The 25,205-nt window shown below is 33.2% G+C and overlaps 1 protein-coding gene across 3 annotated transcripts; it reads left to right on the forward strand.

Moving 5' to 3' along the window:
- Positions 1 to 2,496: 2,496 nt before the first annotated feature.
- On the forward strand, positions 2,497 to 24,291 carry LOC131937450 (homeodomain-interacting protein kinase 2). 3 transcript variants are annotated; one of them, XM_059294898.1, is made up of 21 exons: positions 2,497 to 2,677; positions 5,283 to 6,200; positions 6,313 to 6,504; positions 6,763 to 6,944; positions 11,792 to 11,915; positions 12,225 to 12,347; positions 12,541 to 12,642; positions 12,814 to 12,998; positions 13,209 to 13,380; positions 13,487 to 13,721; positions 13,809 to 13,897; positions 14,293 to 14,349; positions 16,613 to 16,786; positions 17,255 to 17,358; positions 17,437 to 17,718; positions 17,887 to 18,114; positions 18,244 to 18,326; positions 18,425 to 18,726; positions 18,928 to 19,424; positions 19,510 to 19,623; positions 19,713 to 24,291. In XM_059294898.1, exons 2-21 carry the CDS (start codon positions 5,298 to 5,300, stop codon positions 20,005 to 20,007), a joined length of 4,443 nt encoding a protein of 1,480 aa, XP_059150881.1. In that variant the 5' UTR covers positions 2,497 to 2,677; positions 5,283 to 5,297; the 3' UTR covers positions 20,008 to 24,291. The 3 variants fall into 3 exon arrangements, with proteins under 3 accessions (XP_059150881.1, XP_059150882.1, XP_059150883.1); XM_059294899.1 differs by having other exon boundaries at positions 12,541 to 12,627; XM_059294900.1 differs by lacking the exon at positions 14,293 to 14,349.
- Positions 24,292 to 25,205: the final 914 nt, after the last annotated feature.

The raw sequence follows: 25,205 nt of genomic DNA on the forward strand, positions 1-25,205 counted from the left end.
TGGATATACAAATCTGTCGGATAGATAGGCCTATTGAACTCATTGCCACTTTTCTTTAACATTGCAGCAGAGGCGTAGCGACCCTTCCCGGCGCCCGGGGACAAACTTTCGATTTGCACCCCCCTCGAACTTTCGATTTGCACCCCCCCCCCCCCCTCAAACTTTCGATGTGCACCCCGCTCAAACTTTCGATTTGCACTCCCCTCAAACTTTCAATTTGTTTTTCAAACCCATTTTGGCGCCCCCCCCCCCCCTAAGGTCGGCGCCCGGGGACATATGTCCCCCCCCCGCCCCCCCCCCCCCCCTCGCTACGCCTCTGCATTGCAGATTTCTAGTGTAATTCAACTGGCAAGAAAACATGTGTTGCTTAATACCAAAGCACAAACGTGTGAAGGCTGACGTGTATCCGGAGCCGTACACAAACTTGTATAGACGGTAGTAAATTGTTGACTAGAAGAACAAGATCTCAAACTCGAACATAAAAATTTAAGATCCGCTAGACAAAACAGAAGTAATCAAGGGAGACAAATCGTCACGATCTCCCGTCACTCCTACACGGAAATGGATCAGGGCTGCCAACTACCAAGCATAATTAAAATCTCGAGAGAGGCTAGAACCACAACACCCCCCCCCACACACACACCCAAATAAAATGTGGGGATATCAACAGGCAACACAAATTCTATTTTAATAATAAATATTATATATGTGTGCGCGTGTAAGTTAAAATAAAAGAAATATATTTTATATAGAATAAAATGTTTTTTTTCAGAGACGTAACGATTCATTCCGGCGTCCGGGGTGAACTATCAATCCCCCCCACCCACATTTACTTCTAGATATTCACGTTGGTTTTAAAAAAAAACTTTAACCCTTCTTCTGAAAGGTTGGGGCGCTTTTTACTTTCCCTCTTTATTATGGTATCACCCATTTGATTTAGAAAAGAGTTAAATAAGTAATAAAGCTAATGAACTTTTTATGATTTTTTTTCCAGTTCCATTTAGGCGCCCTCCACCAAGGCTCGGTCCCAGGTACGTCCGCCCTCCCCTCGCACGCCTCTTATTTCTTACTGTTTTTATTTTATTCTACTGTTGGTGAATAAGTCGCCTGTTTGTGTGCCTATGTGAGGGTTAGTCGACAAAAAGTGGATCTAGCTTTGCAATTGTTTTTTTTATATAAAAAAATCTAGTAATTATAGTATCTTTAAGCACTTTCTTTAGATTTCTTTCTATGTCAACAAATAGTCTTTAATATGCTAAATAGCAGAACCGATAGTCTAGAAATCAAAACAAACCTGCAAATTACAAAGTATAGGCAGGGGCGGAACTACCATACCGCCAGACCCCGCAATGCGGGGGGGCCCAGGACGTTTAGGGGCCCAGTTCCGACCAAAAAACAATGCATTTTTTTTTCAAAAATTATGTTTTCATGCATCTTGAAAGTGGTTTTGTAAAAAAAAAAATCAGGTCTACTATAGCAGAGATTGTTGCGTAGAAAAATATTTTAAAATCTACAAGAGCTATAGTTTGAAAGGTAGGTAAACATTCACACTACTTCCATGACTTACTGCCCTTCTTTAAAATAGGATGCCCACGAAGCTCATTTAAATAGTTTTGTACTATGTATATTAAAAAGCAATTGATTCTCTGAATTGTTACTTAAATAAGACGTACTATACAATAGTATAGCTATAAAAATCAATGTTTTCAAAATTGATATTATAAAAGCCAAAAATGAAAAAAATAAACATAACGCGAGAAACCATTCACGAATCAAGCTAACGTCTTTATATATTTTTGACCAGCACAATTTAGACAGTGCCTTTGGTTCAAAATGAGTTTGACTAAATTTTTTCTGTTTTGTTCTCTCAGAATGGTTATATATTGCAATGAAGTAAACTAAATTACTCAGGATATAGATCATATATATATATATAAAATTATATATATATATATATATATATATATATATATATATATATATATATATATATATATATGTATATATATATATATATGTATATATATATAGGGGGCCCTAGATTTTTCTTTGCGGGGGAGCCTTTGATTTCTAGTTCCGCCACTGAGTATAGGCCTATGACATTCATACTTGAGGAAAATATTTATTTAGTCTGTTTTATTTTTAGCTCGCCTGTCATTTAGGTCCTTGCTAACACGTGAGTGACCCCGGCAGTACCTATATTTACCGCAGCACTTCATTGGTTCGGCTACATATCGGTGAGCGCAAAGCAGAAGTGACGTCAAGAAATGTTCGTAAGGAAACTAGGAAACAAGTACATTTTGTTTTATTAGTACTTATTTATTTAATTCTCTAAAGCAAAATTAATAACTCTGTTCATTTATAAAACTTTACACTTTTGTGCGCTATATTAAATTAATGTGTCAGCGTGTTGTATTTAATTTTATAATGAAAGAGAGGAGAAGCTTTGCCTTTAGTCGTAAACAATGTTTCCCTTCGAGTATTCTTGGTGTTCCTTGTCTATCCCCCTTCATGACAGACAGACATGTTGCAGTGCTAAAATAGTTTGGCTCTAATTGAGCCACTTTTCGGGGGTATATGTATAACATTCGCAATATTTAATTCAAGGAACTTAAGGGCTTCTTTCTTTATAGTGTACAGAACAAAGGATTGGATATTTCTACTGAATTAAGTGATGGTAAATGTGGTTTTTTTTGACACGACAAGCCAGGTTGTCTTGTTATCCCGCTTGCCAGGCCTTGCTGGGTCAGGGCCACGACTAGACTAGCATTCCTAATTCTTGTCCTGGCTTGGTTCTTTCTTGCTAGCAAGCATGGCAGGGAGTTCTAAACAACCTTTCTTTTAGTTATGAACGATGCTATGGTTTACTAAATTATTTGATTAGCAGACTAATTTCTCACGCAGTTTGCTGTAAATGCGAGTAACTATTAATACTATTTTATAGGCTTGGCCTGTTTGTTTAATTTTAAATAAACATTCATTGATTCATTAGCCTAGAATTAGATTAGAAGATCTAATCTAGATTTCTAGATCTAGAATCTAGATTAGAATCTAGAAATCTAAATACTAAATAATAAATAGATCTACATTAAATAGGCCTACAAACTAAACTTTAACCAGTTTAACCCCTTCTTTCTACTGTTGTCATTGATGCCTAAGGCACTTAATTGAATTTAACTTATTTAACTAACTTCCATAGGCCCTATGCCCTATTCCATAAAAATATAAATAAAAGATTTTGGAATCTACCTTCTAATCTATGAGTATGAGTCTGTATGAGTGACCTATTGTTCAGTTAGGTTAGGCTGAAGGCCTAAATCTAAATCACCCTTATGTGACATTAGGGCGATTATGGCATACACTGTGAGTTGAATAATATAGGCCTAGTAGATTTCTTCTAGATCTAATATTAGACTTGAAGTATTACTAGATTCTAGATCTATTAGTATTAGTAAATACTACTAAATAGTATTAGGCTAGGCATTAGGCTTATTAGTAGTAATCTAGAACTAAAAATAAAAAGTGTAGGCCTAGGCCTAATCCTATTTCTTTATTTCCAAAAAGTGACATAGATGTGGGCTTATTAGGTAGGCCTAGGGGCCTATATAATTAATCAAGGCCTAGGCCCTAAATTTTATTAAAAAGCTCAGGGTTGTTGGTATCGACCTTGTGTGAAAAAACATGAACAGAAAACTACCATTACATATTGATACCGCTCGCACGAGATTTGAGATTTGGTTTTGCATATCATTAACTTTTTAATTTATGGTAGCCAAAACAGGCCTAATTAATTTTCAATGTCATTTCCACCTATTCATTAAAAGTAGAATGGTTTCCTGTTATTTCCATAGCTTTGCAATGTGGTTTTAGTCCCTCTCATGATCCCGATCGTCATTCCCCAAAGGCTACAAATAAGGCTAGTTTAAAATATAGGCCCCTAATTGAATCTCCTTTTTAAAGGGTATAATTTAGATGAAAGTAACATCCAGCTTAGACAATTCTGGTATGCAGAGCAGTGATATTTATTTTTGGATTTGTTGCTTAAATCTTTAGCTTCCCCAGTTGTTATAGTTTTCACCTTCGCCCTGCGCAGGCTTTTCATACATAGTGTGATAAGACCTATTTATTATTTAGTATTTCTAATGGCATGTTGTTAGGCTTGTGTTCTTTCTAATTGAACAATATAATTTAGTCTTAGATTTTAGTGTTGTAGCCTGTTTATTTTTCTTTTCCCAAATGCAAATAAGCTTATTCTTCATGTGATCATTAAAGTTACTGACCATCATGTTAAAGTTATTAGATAAGATATGATGTTAATTATTGATTATTAGGCCCTAAAAATTACTAGGCTAACTAGTAGAAAGTATGTGCTAATTGATTAACTTCATTCTCTTGATATTTGAGCATCAGAGCATTGTGCCATTAGGTAATGATAATGTCTAGTATCAATAAAAACAAGTCTATTCTGTCAGCTCTGAAATTTATCTCATAACTGAATTAATTCAAAGTGTAATAGTCATTTCATAAATATATTATATTTTTTATAGGCATGTAGAATTAAAAATTGTTTATAAATTCTACGTGATTTACCTGTGTTAAAATAGAAATCCTGACATTTTTTTTAGAATTACATTTATGCCTATTAGAAGTAGTGTTAGGCCTAAAATTTAATAATTTCATTTTGATACTGGAGGGGTGGCATGATAACATTGGGGGATGGAGTGAAAAATTAACTTCACATCTTTTCTGTTCTGCAATAGTTTTTGTGTAAGGATTGTTCCATCATTCCCAAAGAATGACTAAAAACTGGCATACTTCTTTATATTTGCCTTGTAATCTTCAAATTGTAAAGTTTGGTCTATAAAAATGCATTTACTATACTACACTTACACTGGCCTTCTTGCTTATCTGTGCTGTGACCACAAAAATTCTTAAGGATGGCAAGGACCAAAATGTTATAGTTTTTCTTTTGACCAACAGTTTGTTTTAATTGGTGTCTTTTGCCATACTTTTCTGGATTAGCTTTGTATAAAACAGTGATGTTACTTCTGGGAACTAAGTGTTGACTGTCAAAGTATCACAAATTTCTATTTTTGGGACATATAGTGTGTTGCTTAGATAGTGCAATAATACAGCACAAATTTTAAACTTAAAAACATCAGTATTACACTCACAACATAGGTGGAAGGTTAAATTTCTGTTGCAAAGTTTTGAAAATAGTAAATTTTAATTGTGCTATCATAACTAAAGTAATATTTTTCTACAATTATTTGCTTTTCCAGTGACCTGATGCACTGATGCAAGAAACCCTTCAAAATTACGCCAAATTAAGTGCATTTAGTGATTTCAAAAAAGTTAAAGTGGAGTCGCTGCCAATAGAGCAGCATGTAGTTTCTTCGCTTCAGGTTGTCTCCCCCTTTTTGACACAGTCTTTGACTTCTTCTCGAAGTGCTAGCAACGTCTTCAAGTTGAATGAAAACCTGTACAACAATGCAAGCAGCAATTTCAGTATTGTTTCAAATCAATATAACGCAGACTACGACGCTCTGCTTACACAAATTGCATCTTCTTGCACCTCCTCATCAATTAGTGACACTCAGACTGCGGCAACAGGATTTAGTCTTGCATCTGTAGCCAGTTCATCCGCCCGAAAGGGGCAGAATCCTAACCATCAGAGCCAGACTTTTCATCAAACACCACAAGTTTCTGTTGCCCCCAGAGGTGTGAAGAGGAAAGTCTACGATAACTCTGAAAGTGGAGGAACAGTTCTAGTAGGTGCTGCAAAGCCTATTGTTGCATCCACGAGCTTGCAAAAGAGCAATAATATCCGTACACTTGCAAGTGGAGCAGTCGGAGCTTCCAACGGTGGCAGATTGCACCACCAACACAGTAATCTGATGCAGCTGACAGAAGTGCACGCCATTTCTAGTGAGGATGAGAGCGGCACGGCCACGACCACCACCACAACCACCACCAAAAAGGCTGCTGCCAATGCTAGCTCTGCCAACTCTGAGGGAGATTACCAGCTAGTTCAGCATGAGGTTCTTTACTCACAAACAGCTTCCTATGAAGTGCTTGAGTTTCTTGGGCGTGGTACTTTTGGACAAGTCTGCAAGTGTTGGAAGCACCACTCAAATGAAATTTATGCTATTAAGATCCTTAAGAACCACCCCTCATATGCTAGACAAGGACAGATTGAGGTAACACGTTTTGGAGTAATATACACAAATATACATAACTAAATAATTTGAATTTCTTATATTTTATACACATTTATCTATTATACTAACAACCACCATCTTTATTGAACAGGTTGGCATTTTATCTCGACTTGCCCAGGAAAGTGCAGATGACTACAATTTTGTCAGGGCTTATGAATGTTTTCAGCACAAGAATCATACATGTCTTGTGTTTGAGATGTTAGAGCAAAATCTTTACGATTTTCTCAAGCAGAATAAATTCCAGCCTCTTCCACTGAAATATATTCGACCAATAACATATCAGGTATTTTAAAATTTAATTTTTATTAGTAAGGTTTCTTCCTTTCACTTGGTAGGAAACATTATTTTAGGAGTATTTTTAGCACTTTTATTAATTTAAGCCCAATGCAATTTTGAATTATTAATTTATAATATTGCACCTCGTTTCATATTAGATATGGTATAGCTTTAAAGGTGTTAGACAATTGATAATAACTGAGCAAACCAGTGTTATTGTTGAATAGGTTTCTATCCCTTTGTAATCATTGTCTTATCTCTGTAGGTACTACATGCCTTGGGTAAGCTGAAAGAGCTTGGATTAATACATGCAGATCTTAAACCTGAAAATATTATGCTTGTGGACCCTGTACGCTTCCCTTACAGGGTGAAGGTTATTGATTTTGGATCTGCTAGTCATGTTTCAAAGGCTGTTTGTTCCACTTACCTTCAGTCACGGTATTACAGGTAGGAAATTTTTTTCTAATCTGATCAGTTGTAAACCTAAGTGTTTTAATATGTTTTATTCTTTCAATCTATGTTGTGTAAAGCATGCAACTGTTTTATGTTTAACTTCAAATAATATTTTTTGCTTAGTGATTTAGGTTCTAACAAAAATACATCTAAAATTTGTGGGACAAGTTAATTAATATCGCATTACTTTTTAATCATCTTTTCATGTGTTTCTCCTGTGCAGACCATTCAGCTTAATAATCAGAATGTTTACTGTGACGGTGACATAGACAAACAAGAATAGTTTGTCTTAATGGACTTAATCATTATATGATTGAGAACATGGTTTATTAGTCCTTTGAAAACAATGCAATAAATACATCAAAACATCATACTTGTTTTTCTTGATACAAATACATATTTTTACTTATACAGCAATCAGATTACTCGCAATACTTGTAAACAAATGTGTGCTCAAATACCAGACTGTATAACTTGAAGGGGATTTTACTAAAAGCTCTACATTATTTGCTGATAGGGCCAAAGTTTAATAGAAGTATATCCAGTTTCATTAAAAAAATATTTTGGCTTGTACAGGTGTCAGTATGTTAATGTTGTCTTTGTGATATTTTGTATTTGCATGTGTATTAGCATTAGGGTCAAGATGGTATGAGCCAAAAAATAGCTTAGGCACATCCAGCTGGAATTAGTAGAAGAATCTTAAAATAATGTTTCTTGTAAGCATACTTCTAAAGTATAAACGTAGTTGTCTACTTAGTGTTAATGTAACTATGGTTCTTACTGCATTGTTGAATGTTCTGCCATCAGCGAGAATTGAATAGTAAACTTAAGATTAGATTATCTAGCCATATTCTGGTTGGTAAAACTATCTTTTTGTTGTAAGTTTAAATTGTATGTTTAATACTGAAGTAGCAATTACTTTCTGCATGGCAATTTGCAATAAACATTTCTTGGGCAGCTTCTTAATGAAAGATCCAGTTGTTGAAAACATGTAAATGTTAACAATATTATCTTTGTTTTTATTATATTTTTTTTGATAGACAAATTTTGACAAAACATCTTTAACTTAGTAATGTAAAAATCTTTTGTTTTTGTCTGCATACATTCAGATGTGATTTATTTTCACTAGTGTCAAATATTTTACAGTGTAGCTAAATCTAAAGACTAAATAATTGAATTGTGTTGATGTGGTGAATCCACTGATGTAGGGAAAGTAGTAGATATGTAGTTTTCTTTTTGTTCTGTACACCTTTTTGTCCCTCCACTGAAGTAAAATGTTGGTTTGTTTTCCAATTCTCATTCATGTCTTTCATCTTTCCAATCTTAGTTTGACTCCCTCATCTTTCTCACCTTGGCTTGTGTTTATTCAAAGTTGCTGGCAGTTGAGTGGGTTGTAGGTCATATCCTTATACTTATTTTTATCTCTTATATATATTTCCCTTTATCTTTGCTGTCCATACATCTTACTTTTTTAAGACAGAAGAATGATATGAAAATACAGTTTACATTTATTTGTTAGGTGATTATATGCTTACATTTCTTTTCTAGCTTTTTGCATGCTTACATGTATTTGATATTTGACAGTTTAATAGATGATTGTATGTTTACTTTGATTTTGATTGTTGATTAATAGAAGTAAAAATGACACATGTGCTTTATTTACCCCCCCCCCCCCCCCCCCCCGCTATTTCTCATCATTATGTGATAAGCTTTCATAACAGTTTTTATTAGCTGAATAGTAATAGTTATGGTAACCAGAGGAGAGGGGGGTTATATAATTCCTGGGTGCCCTAATGTATGTTGATACCATAATAAAAAAATTGTTTTCCCTTAAAATAGCATGTGTTTAATATTTATTGCTTTCAATACTTGGATTACAAAGCAAAAAATAGTTTTTGATGAAATTAGTTTCTGTAATGAATCGATCTTGTATAGGCCTACTTCATTTTTAATGCAAGTTTGTAATATTTTCCATGAAAAACTGAATCTTGGCCTTGGTTTATTATTAGTTTCGGCTGTCTTTGTCCAACTCAATCTCCCCTTGACCTTTCTCTCGTCTACCAACACATCCCGCCCCCTGCAAAAGCCTTTTATTTTTTGACACGACTCGTTGTTGGAGATTGGGCCGCCTGATTGAGTCTGATTGGGGTTGCCACTTGGTGGATTAGGGCTCGCCCCCAGCTCTTGAGGGCTGGGTGATACTTGCTTCAGCTTGCCTTGTGGAGTCAGGAATTTATAATGACACATGCGCTTGTCAAAACGGCATAGCTGTTCGAACTACACATTTTAGCACTGGTCTAGCATAGTAACTATCTGTTTGGTCTTATTGGGCCAGTTGTTGCATTTTTAAACATTTCTATGTGATTGTTTCCATCCACTATTCTTTGTGGTATCGCCCTCTCATTTTCTTTCACTTTTTTTTTTTACACCTGTGTGTTATTGCCTCCGTTGTTTGTGGTTTGACGTGTGACGTGAATACACATTTAGGCTGTATGAATACATTTATCAGGTGGTGAAAGTTTTGTGTAATTCTAAAATCAAACTGACTGAGAAAATATTTTCGCACTTAATCCCCCATTGCACATGTGTCGTGGATAATCAATTTATGACGTCTATTGGGTGTGACCCCTGGGGGGGGGGGGGTTAAAGTTGATTGATGTGATTCGTCCGCATGGTTGTACGAGTTAAAACATACATTTAAAGAGAATCAAACTAAACAAACAAACCTACTTAAAGCACATCAAGGTCATACCTTTTTGTATTTGTTGATAGAAAAAGATAGCAATAAATCCAGTGCTATCAATTTATGCGAGTTGTTTTACTTTTCATTCATGATTACCTTGTAGGGGTAGTTGAATGTCCATCTTTACGATTTTTTTTAGTAAATGGAATTTTTTGTATATTTTAACCGGTCTCGTTCTCACAAAAAGGTTTGACTTCAAAGTATCTGTACATATTTTATCATTATTTAAAATAAATATTCCGACGCCTTGAGTAATGAGCGTCTTCAATACGTTGCAACATTCCGCCATCTGATATAGATCTACTATATAAGCCTACACCAGCTTGGCAAATGATTGTCACGTTCCACTTTCGGAGACCCTTCTCTACACGCTTCTCCGTCAAACCCACCACCCACCCCCGCGGCCTCTTTTGGTCGTGTTGTGCGGTGATTGCTAGGCATATCTCTGTGACCCCGCCAACACAGTCGTGTTTAGTCTGTTTTACCAGCGCTGTTATTTCAGTATTCAAATTTAACGCGGCTTTAATAAGTTTATTATTTCAAGAGAGAAAAACAACTGTCAGGTCTATTTTCCGAAAAGTTAGTTGGCCCTAAGAATTTATTTCCAGTTTTTACGACTGTGAGGGTGGGTTAAATTAAAGATATAGATTACGTTTTATTGCATGTACTGGACAAAAAAATAATAAAACGCCTTATAATTCTGTGGGTTTTCTTTTTTATTCAATGATTAACTATGACATTTTACACATTTAAATCTGCTTTGTGGAAAAAAAAACAACTTCCCAGTCAACATCAGTCGTTGTGTCAAGCTCCCCTTTAAGTATTAAGTGTACTCGTTTAAAAATACGTTTTTTTTTCGCATTAGGGTACTCACCGCAGTTTCGTTGGCTATGCTTGTGACTTACTTGCTGTCACCTTGACCTTCTGACCTTTCCAAACACGTTTCTTGGTTTGATAGTAATGATAGTCGAGAAAAATATTTTGTATACCTGTTCTATCTGGCTTGCACTGAGCGCTCTCGCACCCGTCCCTTGATGGGGCATAAGGTCTTTGTTAAAATTGAAAAAAAATTGCTCTTGATGCAACACCACCCCCAGATGCGTGATAAGATTTCAATACTATGGTAGCACTCATGTTTAGGTCTATACACGCATGTGACTTTTCTCTATTTCCGGCGGATTTTCGAATTTATCAGAATTAGAATGTCCAGTCCTACTTTTTTTCTGCTACATATTTTAACAATTAAAAATTAGAAAACGTATTTTAAATTGTTGTCGTTCATTAAAGTTAAAGAAAACGTACATTACATGAGTCCGTTTGAGGGCTCATGCATATTTGTTAAGTTAGGTATACTATACCCGCTAGTATTTTTAATCCAGCTTCTGCTTTTAAATCTTACCTACCCCCACCATTTCCAGTTTCTTTTTATTTAATCTCAGAGTGACCCAGGACTAGACTTCTCCAACCTACCTTATACCTGCTTTCTAAGCTTATGTGAACTCATCCTGTCCCTCTGTTTGATGATGCTTTTTGTCACTGGCCTATCGTACTAAATGCTACAGGCCTACTGATTTCAAAACTGAAATAACATTGACCTCTCAGCCGTGTATGGTGTGAGGGGGAGGGGGGTGATTATTATATGGCAATTTTTAATAGCAATCTAAGCCTATTCTACTTTGAAAATTATTTTTGGCTAAAATTTCTGTTTTTCTTAAAAAATCTAGATATCTAGTAATAATTTCAAACGCTTGATTTAAATAAATATTAGTCCATTGTCAGCTATTCCATCTGGTATTATTGTTTACCATATGAATAAGTAATAAATTGCATTTAACAGACTTAACTGTTAAATACTTACATTAAAAAATTAGACACTATGTCTAAAAAATATAGATACATAGGCCTAATGCACATTATTAATACAATTATTATTGCAATACTGGTATATCTAAACCAAGATCAAGAATTGTTATTTGGACCTTAAAAAAACTAAAGAAATAACTGAAATTTATATTGTTAATTATTATTTTTATTTATTCATATTCATTTTGACGCAGTAAAATAAAAAATGTTGTAAAATAAAATATTATCTTTACAGAGCACCAGAGATTCTGCTGGGTCTACCTTTCTGTGAGGCTATTGACATGTGGTCTCTGGGTTGTGTTATTGCTGAACTTTTTCTTGGTTGGCCGCTCTATCCTGGCTCATCAGAATATGACCAGGTAAATGTTTTAAAAAGTATGGTTTGCATGTTCAAAATTTGTAAGTACCTAGAACATTTTTATTAATTAATCTTTTTGAACTAATTATCTATTAACTAGTTCTATTTAGTAAACAAGCCAATTAAAGCTATCTTAAATCTTAAGCTATCTTGTTTAATGCACATAATTAAGTGTAAAATGAACATTAACATAAAACTATGCAGATACATTAAGTACAATATTTATGCAAGTATACTTTATTCTTTGGAAATGCTAAGTGTGCTGTAGAAATGTTATGTCTAATCCAAGTCAATGAATTACTTTTTACAGATTCGCTACATCTCTCAAACCCAAGGTCTGCCTGCTGAGCACATGCTGAGTGCGGCCACGAAAACCAATCGTTTCTTTGTTCGAGACAATTCAGATGGAAGTTACCCCTTTTGGAGACTAAAGGTAATAACATCTAGCAAATGATTATTCTCAATTTCTTAGTCTTGTATTTAGTGCCCATTTATGGGAACTTAAGAATTCTGTTCTTACTAAAAATACAAGTTGACCTGCAAATTTTAATTTAATTGTTGTATGTTTGTAATTTTAAATAGTATTTTGAGACACATTGAGTCTTAAAAAAAAAAATTTTTATTAGTCTCCAGAGGAACATGAGCTTGAAACAAAAATCAAATCTAAAGAAGCTCGAAAATATATCTTTAACTGCCTGGAGGATATTGGCCAGGTAAGGAGAAAAGATGTAAGTTGAACAGTTAATTTATGTATTTTAAATTTTTTAGTTTTAATTTTGTAAGCTTAAAAAGTCATAAGATTTAAGAAATGTGGGTAGAGTTGTTTGGTGTATTTTTTTGAGCATCAATAAATGTATTTCTGTTAATTACTACTGGTATTAACATGGTCTATTTGACAGATCAATGTCCCTACAGACATGGAGGGGAGTGAGTTGGTTGTAGAAAAAATGGATAGGCAAGATTTTGTAGAACTACTAAAGAAGATGCTCACACTGGATCAGGAAAGGCGCATTACACCCAGAGAAGCTATTGTGCATAAATTTGTGAGCTTAGATCGCCTCAAAGATTATCCTCACACAATTATGTGAGTAAAAAGATTTATATTTGAAATTAATTTAGAAATGACAAAAAAAGAGGGATCTATACAAAAACATTAGATCTAGTAACATGTTGAAGATCAATGGTTAAATATTGTGAGTGGATTATTTTGGTATTGATATATTGATTTGATTTGTGGATTTTATAAGAAATCTATAGATTAAAATAAAAAGTAATTCTGATCGCATTTTTGTAGATACAAAGCAAGTTTAAGTGCAATGGATATTGCCTACAAACGCCCCCACCGAATGATAGACAGCAACTGCAGTAGTGTTATGCACAGTGTGGTGCCTTCCTCTTCTGGAAATTTTACTCTTACTTTTAACAACAACCAGTTCAATAACCAGATCAATGCACTCCATTCGCAGGTAAATAAATTTAAATTAAATGCTTCTGGCTGTATTTTCACTGGTATATATAGTCTGTTTATATTTGTGATTGTCAGGTATTTTATTTTCTTGTATTTTTTTTCAGATGTCTTCATCTAACAGTCATAGTCAGAGTGCTACAGATTTACAGTATCTCCAGTATTCCATTCCATCTGGTCCATATCTTTCATATCAAGCTACACCTGTGGGTCAAGGCCTTGACCAGAGAGTAGCTGCAGCTGCTGCTGCAGCTCAGCGCTCATCTGGACAATTTGCACGTTCTGATCCTTTTAGGCAGTCCTTGTGTATGCCATCTTTGGTAGTTCCTGCAACTTTGCCAGGTCAGTTGACTTACAAATTGAGTTATCTACAAGTACAATAATTTGTCTTTTTAGTTTACTTATTTGATACATGAACTTGTTTTTCAGGGCTGAATTCACCTGTTCGATCAAGTGCGGTTTCCATGGTTACTCAGCCTGCTCCTACGCTTCAGTTACAACCTCAGCTCATTAGTCAGGTATTAAATTGTTTCTTCAATTAAATCATTCACTACATTGATTCTGATATTTTCTTCATGATTAGATTCCCAGTGGGTCAACATGCTGTATATTAATGAACGTTTTTGTTTTCTTTACTATAACATTAAAACACATCGTCCACATTGCAAATAAACTATCAATAGGCATTATTGAACAAATTCACTGATTTGGTTGCCAGCATAACTACATTTTTATAACAAAGTGCTTTATGTACTGTCCTATATAAATTTATACTTATCTAATAAATATTTGTCTATTTTTAAAGTTAAACTTTAGCACGTTAAACTTTAGCACAAAGCATTTATGGTCCAATGTTAAACAGTATCAAGTTAGGTTCTGTGTGAATAGTGACCTACTTTTTTTTGTTTGTTAGACATCTCAGCTGACCCCTGTTACCATGGTAGAAACTGGAAGACCAGTCCTCATGGCTGTACGTAACAGTAATCGGTCCTACTTTAAAGAGTTTTTTTTTTCAACTAACCTATTGGCTGTATGAAGCCAACGTAGAAATAGCTTCATGTGTTATGGCTTTGTAGACAATTTAAAATTTTAGCTTGCTTTGTTTGTATTTTAAGTATTGTTTTATAGCGTGTTTGTGTTTTTTTTCACTCCCATGTACAAAAGAATACTGCAGCAAACATTACATTGATATACTAATACATTAACATCAAGAAAATTCTATTTTACATGGTTAATAGACAGGTTTTTTTTTTATTTTACATATTTCCAAATGTATCATCCTAATGAGCTGTGGGCTGCTTTTAACCTTTTCAAATCTCCTTAGCAATTGCATCATCTGTACAAACACAAATGTTTTGGTAGGATATTGCTGCACACCTTTACCAGTAGCTTTTAAAAGAAAATGACCAGTCAAAGAACCAAGTATTTCATTTGGATGACAGATATGTCCAGTAACCCATAGAACGAGATAGTATAGAGTATTTTCCTAGACGCAGTACATGAAATTTGATAACAACTTAAAATTCTACATTTATGCGAAAGCCAATGTAATGCATTAAATAAAAATAAATAATTCAGCATCATTAAAACACTGCTTATAACAAATTTCTTTTTTAAGTATGGTCATCAGTGTTTCGTATTCAGAATTTTTTTTCCTTGAGTTACAATACCCAATTTTATTTGAGCAATCTTATTTAGGCTGTCAGTGCCAAAGTAGTTTTTTAAACTTTTGCTTATTTCTAATCTCAAGCATGACTAATTTTATGTGTTTTTTAAAGCTAGCATTTGATTTTCAATTTCACTTTATATTATAATCAAACCTGACATTTGAAATTAGGCTTTTCATCAATAGTTATTTTTGCTTTTCACTCTTTTTTCACACCACATTCATCATCATTTAGATTACACATACACATTTAAATTATTCTATCACAAGTATGCTTTCTTTAAAACTTCCAACTTCATTAAAAAATATAAGTTTTAAAGTTGCAGTTAAAATGGCTATTCACCATGGTAAAAATTATAATTTTCTAAAAAAAAAATATTTTGCTTCTAAAAATTCTTCTTTATTTGTCAACAGTTAAATAAGCATGTAGATTTTTAAAAAATCATTACTTTTCAATTTTCTATTAAAAAAAATTCCTTTTTTACATGGAATTTGATTGCATAAATGTGAGGTATACTTTGTTTATTTAACAGTTGTATTTTTTGAATGTGCAGAAATTTGATAACTATCAAGTTTTTTATGGTTTAGTTTTCAAAAATGTAAATAAATATCTTGTAAAATAAAACATATTTTTTTTAAAAAATTGAATAGATGAAAACATAATTTTTTAGAGATAGATTTTAGTAACTTGCTGCCTTGTCACAAAATGCTTCTTTCTAAATCAGTCTCCTGGGTCAGTTGGGAATTAGAGATAGATTTTAGTAACATGCTGCCTTGTCACAAAATGCTTCTTTCTAAATCAGTCTCCTGGGTCAGTTGGGAATTAGAGATAGATTTTAGTAACATGCTGCCTTGTCACAAAATGCTTCTTTCTAAACCAGTCTCCTGGGTCAGTTGGGAATTAGAGATAGATTTTAGTAACGTGCTGCCTTGTCACAGGATGCTTCTTTCTAAACCAGTCTCCTGGGTCAGTTGGGAATTAGAGATAGATTTTAGTAACATGCTGCCTTGTCACAGGATGCTTCTTTCTAAACTAGTCTCCTGGGTCAGTTGGGAATTAGAGATAGATTTTAGTAACTTGCTGCCTTGTCACAAAATGCTTCTTTCTAAACCAGTCTCCTGGGTCAGTTGGGAATTAGAGATAGATTTTAGTAACATGCTGCCTTGTCACAGGATGCTTCTTTCTAAACCAGTCTCCTGGGTCAGTTTGTCTGATGCTGTAGTGTAGTCATTCTAATATGGTGAAATGCTTGATTTGTATTCAGCAAGGTTTGCTGTGTTAGCAGATATTAGCTGTTCATGATATAAAAAAAATTATTTTAAACAAAATGAAATTATATGTATCTTACGCATCTTGCTACTTACAAAAGTATATATAATTCATTAATTGATTTACAAGTTTACCATTTAACAAATAGTTCAAGATAATTAATTTTGACATGTCTATATTTAAAACAAAATGGTTATATTTTACAAGTAAATGAACATTCTTCACATGTATTTACACTAATCAGTGAATTATAATAAATATTTATGTTAACATCTTTCTATCCTACTTTATTCTTAGAATGGAAACTGGGCAAGTTCTCGTCCTGTTGTGATGGGTCCCTGGCCTTCACTAGCACCAGCTGCACAGCGGATTCCTCATTTGCAAGAAGCAATTCCTCCTGAGGCTTGGAGACAGCCCATCATGGTTGGAACAGACACATTCGAATCTACACCTACAGCTGTTTTGCCCATGGTAAGTTTTGTTTTAATTTTATTGCGGTGATAAAACCTTTTTGAGTATCAGAGCCAGGTTTGTGAGCAGTCTGGAAATTGTCAAGTATCTTAGAAAAAGGTCTTCAGATAGTTGAGGGCGTAAAAGTCAAGTAATAAAAAAACATTAAAAAATGAATTTGTAAAGGCAATAAATCTTTGTAAACATCTTTAATTCAGAATTTCTTCATTAATTTGCATTTCCAAGGCTAGTAGTTTAAATTCAGATTTTAAAATTTCATTGTTTGGTGCACTTTTTGTCTCACAACACACAAAACTCAATCACTAAGTTCTACATCACTGAAGGAGGTAATGTTTGATAGGCCTAAGTTTATATCATGTGAACTCTTTGTAACCCTGCAGATGTGTTATTACTATTGAAAGATTGACCTTATTTTGGTTTACTAAACTATTTACTGAATTATTGAAAACTAAATAATGTACATTGCAGAGCACCTCCAGCCAACAGTGGAACATAGGAATGGTTCCAACCTCTTATTCTTTAACTGCTAGACATCCCTCTGCACAGAGCAGCAAAAGGCCTACCCGTTATAGGTAAGCCTTGTCCGTACTAATTCTAGCTGTTAGATTTGGAATTTTTGTGTTGTAACTACAAATATTTTTTTTTTACAGACAACATAAAGAAATACCTTCAACTCAACTTTCCCCTGTGAAAAAACGAGTAAAAGAAAGCACCCCACCCATGTCACTTATTGACTCGCTAAGCTCTCACCCCGGAGCACAGTCAACAGAAGAAGCTACTCTGCTCCATTTTGCTGATTGGTCCTCCGCATCCTCCTCAGCCTCCTCCCACCTCCGCCATACCCTATCCACTTCATATCCTCTTCTTCAAACTGCAGGATTGGCTTCTTCATCACATGAACATTTGCCTAGGCATCCATTTATTGTCATAAGGTGTGTAATTTTAGTCTTGTGTCATTTTGATTAGAAAGTAGTTAGGCTAAATGTAAAGGCTTCTGGCTAGAAAATGTTAACATACTAAGTGTAGCTTAGCGAAATAGCTCTAATTAAATATTTAATTTTCTAAACTCTATTCCTGACCCAATGTTGCTTTGTGTGCAGAGACACACCCAGTCCTGTGCCCAGTGTCATCACTATTAGCTCTGAGAGTGAAGACGAAGGAGATGGGCTTAGGAGTGGACGCAGTTGCAACAATCGTCACCATAGGCATCACCACAGGCAAACACAGCAAGAAGCGCAGTCTGATCGTTATCTTGAATTAAGAAATGTGCCTCGTGATGAAACTGACTCTGGTCTTAACGACAGTCATACTTCTCGACTTGCACGAAGGTGCTTTTTTTTTTCTAGAATAAGATGCATGCTTTAGATTATTTTCTCCAGAAAGCCACTTGCTAGCTTTTTATTTTTATTTTGTTAAAAAATAGATTTGAGCTCAATTATTTTTTTTTACTTTTCCAGTGGGCGTCATGATAACACACTTAAAACAAGCCTTGGCTACTTTCCCACTAGCTTTTCAGATTCTGCACTAGTCCAGACTTTCGGTATGTTCTAGCTTTTGAATTATTTAACCATTAAAACTCTTTAACAATACATACATAATAATTACTGGCATACTAAATTAATCATTTTTATTACACAGTGGATGATAGCTATTTGACAGTTGCTGAGGGACATGAATCTGACAATGAAGATAGCATAGCAACAAATGGGCACCTTCTAAACTCTGCAAATAGCACAACTAGTCTAGCAGCAGGCATTGCTGCAGCCATGCCATATCCTTCAGTGAGTCCAAGTAGTATTGGTGGTACTAGCAGTAATGCCAGGCGTGTTCAGCAACACTGCCATTTGCATCACCAGCAGCCCCATGTCCTCAACACAAGCAATATTAAACATGAGCTTATTGACAGGCTGCCAGTCTCTCATAGCATTTTCACACCACAGGTAAGCCATTGACCAACACTACTATTTAACCACATTAAAACACAATTTATGGGAATTACACATACACACAACACACGCAAGATGGTCAAAGTTTAACAGACCGTACACATATTACTAAAAATAAAATATTGAAAAAGTTGGGAATTGTTATAATCCCTCACTGTACATTTATAAATATTTTTCACCATTCTATTATTTCAGAGTTTTGGTGGTGCTAGCAGCAGTAACAGTTTATCCCACTTACGCTTGTCTGATGTCAGCACCAGTTCTTTTTTGCCCCGTAGTAATGTTACTACCACTAGTAGCCATACCAGCAGCAAACAACATGCAAAAGTTAGTCCATACATGCCAAAACAGGAAATGCATGCTGTGGCAGATAGGCTGCGATGCCGGTCTCCAAAGATTGAGAAACTGACACCTTTTGAGCTTGAGTTGAGTTCAGCTGCTGCGCAGGGAAAACTTGCTTATGTTTCTCCCACTGTGAGAGCCCTTCCAACAGCTGCTGCTGCTAAAATATCAATGAATGTTGCTGGTGGAAACTTGTCAAATGGTACCCAAGGTTTAACTGCTGCATCTCATCTGAGTGGTAGAGGCAATATGCGTCTTTGTGTACAGCAGGCTGGTGGATCAGGCATGAGCCAGTTGTCTCCTGTCCAGTTGAGTCAACCTGTTCTTTTAAATACAGATCTTAGCCATGGGTAAGTTGTTTTTGGATGTGGAGTAATTAATTCTTAGAACTCTTAGTGTTACAACACACTATTTTATTTTTTACATCACTTGCAGAGATTACCGGCGTATGGCTCCTCTTCATAGCTCTCCTTTACATCAGTACTTGCTACCTGCTCATCAACATCAGCAGATGACATTGCCTTCCTCTGCTTCAATCACACAGTTTGGGTATGTTAATTTAAAAATCTTAGTCTTGATACAGGATTTTAAAATGTTAGCAATATTTCAGCATATCTCTTTATTTTCTTTTTCCACAGTGCATTTTCTCCTACAGTTGCACCTCCACCAGCTCATCAATCTCCTAGACAGTTGCAGTATTCTTCTCACCCACTGCCTGCCCACATGCATCCTGTACCTGTGCTTCACCCACCAGGACTCACACCAACCTATCCAGCCCAGATTCACCCACATTATGCTGCAGCAGCGGCGGCGGCTGCAGCTACAGGTCCAGGATATTTGGCCTCAGCCGCACAATCAGCAGCTCCTCCTGGGGTATACGCAACATACCAAATTAGTCCTGTAAAAACACGCCAGTTTCAGTACTTTGCTTGATGAATCATTTTACAAAAAATTCTTTTACCACTTATTAGTTAAACATGATTGCATTATTCAAGCATTGCTTATTTTTTTATTCAAATTCTTTTTTGGAAATAAATTTTAAAATAAGTAACTTATCTAAAATGTTCAAATGTTTAAAAATGAATCAAATATTTAAAATTTTCAGTTAATAATTTGTAAATCTTTTTATTTCGGCTGCCTGAAGTAAATAATTCATGGTTGTTTATTTTAAATTTTATTAGGTTTTTATTTTCATTTTATCCTGTTTGCTATAACAATGTACTTGAATATATTTCTATCCTCAAAAAAAAAATAAAACTTGCTGCAATGCAAGATAGTTTTTTCTTATATTTGTCTATTCAGTAAAGGATTCTATTGGTGATGGGTGTTTTATATCTATATATTCTAAGTATATGTCTGTGTATTTGTAATGTTGTCACAGTGGCACATTCATGTGGCTGAGATAAGACCTCAATGTTGTATATTTTGCAATCATTGTTAGAAAATGTCTTGCACCAACTATTGTCAAAGATATTTCTTAATATGATTCAGGTTAATTGTATAAAGTTGAACTTGAATTGCAAATACACATTGTACTATTTTGAACAGCCCATATTTAAAATGGTAATTGAAAATGAAGTCTTATAATTGTTTGTTGAACATGTGATGGCATTCTTGTAAAGTTTTATATCTGTAGGATATTAAAAAGAAAGAATTTTTATATTATAGTAAAAAAAAATTGGATTTTTAAAGGTATTGCATAGTGGTAAACTGTTAAATATTTTAAAAGTTAGAAAATGTTTGGTATTTTTGCTTTTTTCATATGTTGAAATGTTTAATCAAATATTTTGATCTAATAAGCTATTACATTTTTTCATTTTAATAATTTATTAGTGTTAGAAACTTAATAGTTAAAATCATATGGGTGCAGGTGTATGCAATCAGATACAATATTATATTTTTCATTTCATCAGTTTTACTTTTCTATTAGGCATTTAATAACTTTTGTTTTTAAACATTGCAATTTATATATTACGACTTTTTTTGTTGGTGTTGTAATTATTTTAGTGGGATATGGAATTGTTGTTACAGATTTTATTACATAGTTGTTAGGGTTGCATGAAATAATTTGACAAAGTTTGCTTTGCTTAATTTTAATAATCTACCCAAATTAACTTTGGAAGGAATTGTGTATAGTGTTTATTTGTTTTTAACTTGTACAGCATTATTTATTTTTCTTTTTATCAAAGGTGCAGCATAAATCACAAAATTATAGTCAGAATGATTTACAAAAGCTCACTCTTGCAATTTATGGATACAAATCCAAATTTTTGATAAACTGTACTGCACAATATTACAGTTTTTATTTCACACATTTTTAAAATTGTCCTACACCTGTCTCTTAGACTCTGACCTACAATCAAACAGTGGCTAACACATTGTTCCAAAAACTCTAGTGTCATGACTTTCAAGAATTTGACAGATGGGCATTTTTTGTTTCTTTTTGCTATTAACAGTGTATGTGTGCCTTTTTCTGCCCTCTAGGGGGCTTCAATACCAATATAACCTAGACAGATTTTTTTCCCTAAGATATCACCTGTTAAATATTTATTTATATAAATAACTTGAGATATTTGTATATATTTGTATAATAGACTTGTTGATTCCAGCTTTTATCACATTCTATGTATATGGCATTATTACATCAACCAGAAGCCCTTGTTAGAAGATGGTTTATATTTTTTTTTTTTTTTTTTTTTTTGCAAAACCTGTATTATAATTTGTTGGATATTTGATAATACTATTTAATAATTTGTTCATATCCTAGACAAAATTTTAGTAAAAGAAAAAATTTTTTTCTTCAAAAATTTAAATGACTTTAAAACCAGTAGTTTTAAATTTTTCTTTGATCTCCAGCTTAGAGTGGGTTTCATTGTTTTAATCTTTGTCTCATGTTCTTTTATAGCACTTCCACTGAAATTTTGTGATCATTTCTTGTCTTTGTACAGTCAGTCACTACACAAAGCTTTTGTTATTGTGGGCTCCTAATATATGTTTGGCAGTTTTGGTGACTTATGAACAAAATATCTGTTAACCATTTATAAAAAAAAATAGATTTGTAGTTTGTGCTTGTTTAATTAACAGAAAACTTTTCAGCACTTAAATGTGCCATTGAAGTATTTTTTCATTGCATGCATGATTATTTAAAATCACTTAGGAGTTTAATAAAATTAACCAACAGTTTTTTTTAACGTGAGCAGTTTTCACTTTTATCTTAACAGCTTGGTAAGATGTACATAGATTTGTGTGGGCATTCCTTCACTTTTCATTAAATTAAAAAAAGAAGTATGATAGTTATAGACACTTATTAATTAAAAAAAAAACAATAAAATAAATTGCTGGTTATTAAGGGAGCATGGTTTTTAATTAATTCATAATCAATTAGAAAGATTGACTTATTTTTTAAATTCGTTGTTTGCTACAGCCAATTAGACAATATTTTCTGCGTTGAGGTTTGGAAGCAGAATTTGTATTTAAATGTTTTAAGAAGCACAGTTAATGACAAAAATACATTAAGAAGCACAGGGAATGACATTTTTTAACTAGTCTTTAAGTTTTAAAAAGTTGCTTAATAAAACATTTTCATAAGGGGTCAACTACCTTCAAATTATTTTTTTTATAAACTCTTTTAACCAAGGCTGTCAAAGACTGGTCAAAATCTAAGGTTGTAACATTTGCTAGTTTTTGGATGAGAAATTGTCAAAACCAAATACACTAAGGGCTAAATCTCTTATGCAATTTTTTGTGTGAGTTATATATCAATTAAATTTAAACTTTCTTAAACTTCCTGAAATGTTTACAAAGTGTAGCAATATCTTATTTGTACATTATCTGAATCATCCTTTTAGTGCATTATTGTTTTAGGATCCAATCATCTCATTATTTGTACTGCATATTTAGTATTATTGTTATCTTAAGTAGTTTATTAAATTATTTTTTTCCTCTTCACATTAAATCACCTCCATCCTCACATTCCAGTCAAAAAATAAAATAATTTAACAGCTGATTAAAAAATACTAACAGAAGCAATTTTTCTTAAATAAATAAAAATATTTTGGATCATTATTGTGTAAGAGCTGATATGTAGAAAGGATTTTGATGAACATATACAGTAGTATTCATAGTAGTCAGAATTATATTTACTTTCAATTATTTGTGAATCCTCTGCTTGTTTATGAGAAGCTTAGAGAACTTGCTTTTATTCTACAAGAATATTGTTTTACATTTCATTTGTACATGTATAATTTTCATAAATACTTTATAAAATTGTAATAAAAAAGAGCTTGGGAAGAAACATAACTTTTTAAGGGAAACTAATTAGAATTTCTAGGAATGGGAAAAGGGCTTGGTTTGTTGGGGGCTAATTGCTTATTTGACAACTGCAATTTTTTGTCAGTAATTATCTGTTACTAAAAATCAATGCAACCTTTGACTTAAATTGGTTTTCTTAAATTGTATACTTTTTAAAGCCAGCACCTAATTGTTAATTGTCAAATCCACACCCTAATTACATTATTATATTAAAAATTTCATTGTAATTATCCTACATATTATAGTAACATATATATCAATAATAATTATACGACAGTATATTCTGAGTCTCAGTTCAGAGTCTTTAATTTACTCTAAAACTGTTAAGTATTAACAATCTAAAAATAAAATTTAAACAATCTAGTTAGTTAAAAATTGTCCTAACTTTAATGAAGAAGAAAATTTAATTACAAGTAGAGGTTGCTCTAAAAAGTTGCATTTATAAGCTGAATGAATGAAAAGATCTGAGACTAATCCTACTTGATCTAAAACATGTAATCATTTATCTGTGAAGAGTAAAATAATTGTACAGTTAAAAACTGCCATGTGATCAGACTTTATGTATTTTTATTTTGTCTCAATAGCCCAGGTGTATGAACAATATTCAAAACTGGTTTGGATACAATTTAATACATTTTCCCTCCTGTATTTTCCATATGCTTGTAATAATCTGCATAAATCGGGTACATTATAATCTGTATATATTATGTGATCCATAGATATGTATTGTGACATTAAATTGTATGTTATATAACAACTTTGACAATTGCTGCTAGATGGTATGTCTTTGTGTGCTAGAACTAATTAAATATGGTCTTTTACGTTGTTGGTCCTGTACTAATTATCTGCCATGATTTTTTTAAACACTGTCTGTTTATCAGATTATTGGTGTTAAAGCACTTTTTTTTTAATAATTACAATTTTTCTTTTTGGTTTTAAATTTTCTCTTTTGCAATTGATACTAGATTTTCTCTAACAAGTTTGGACATAACTAAAGAGGCATGCTTAAAATTACTCCATAAGATACCACAATAGGTCAACCAATTTGAAAACACACCAGACATTGTATATAGTTTGTTGATGTATTGCTAACATGTATCAGTCTATAAAACAAACAGACCTATCGCTTCTTAAACACAATGTATTTTATGGAACTCATTTTATAAAGTAAAAATAAGCTTTCGTTGTTTACTCTGTTCACTAGTTGTTTTTTAGACTAATTAATTGAATATTTATACTTGGTATAAGATTTTTTTAGCTTATAAAGAAAAAGGTAAGTTTGAATTGTCGCCATTTTTTTTGCATGCAAGTTGGCAATAATAATTTTTATTTACATTTGTCATTTTATTCACTAAAAACAATAAATGACTTGTGCCCACACCTTATATAAAGAAAGATAATTTTTGGATTGGAATTTTTCAATGTAGTCCAGTTTTTTGTTTGTTTTTCACTTTTCTTGGTGTTAATTTTTTGTGCATTTGCTATAAATATATCAATATTATATATATGTTGTTGATAGTTATTCTGTACAAGAAATAATTTTTACTCAATATAATAGTCAATAGAGTTGAACTTTTTTCATTTGAATTTTTTTCTATTTGACTTTTTCATTAAATTTTCAATGTATTATGTACTTAAGGAATGACACCATTTATTTTTGTTGTGTTTGCAAAATGACACCAAAATAGAGAAGGGCACATTTTTAAACAGAGCACATAAAACTTCACAGACACAACAGATTTTAATAGCTAGCTTTAAAGCAATTCATAAAGGTGCCATTGCTTGTGTAATTATCATATTCAGGAGCATTTACAATTTTC

This window comes from Physella acuta, unplaced genomic scaffold (genome assembly GCF_028476545.2).
Source record: "Physella acuta isolate Inbredline_101_S28 unplaced genomic scaffold, ASM2847654v3 ptg000210l, whole genome shotgun sequence".
NCBI classification, from domain to species: Eukaryota; Metazoa; Mollusca; class Gastropoda; family Physidae; genus Physella; species Physella acuta.

What these genes read in the sequence shown, in the direction of transcription:
- LOC131937450 (XM_059294898.1), top strand. Translation starts at nt 5,298, where the DNA reads ATGCAAGAAACCCTTCAAAATTACGCCAAATTAAGTGCATTTAGTGAT. An exon ending in TTCGACCAATAACATATCAG is followed by an intron (nt 6,505 to 6,762) that starts GTATTTTAAAAT and finishes TTATCTCTGTAG; the next exon opens with GTACTACATGCCTTGGGTAA. An exon ending in AAAAGGCCTACCCGTTATAG is followed by an intron (nt 17,359 to 17,436) that starts GTAAGCCTTGTC and finishes TTTTTTTTACAG; the next exon opens with ACAACATAAAGAAATACCTT.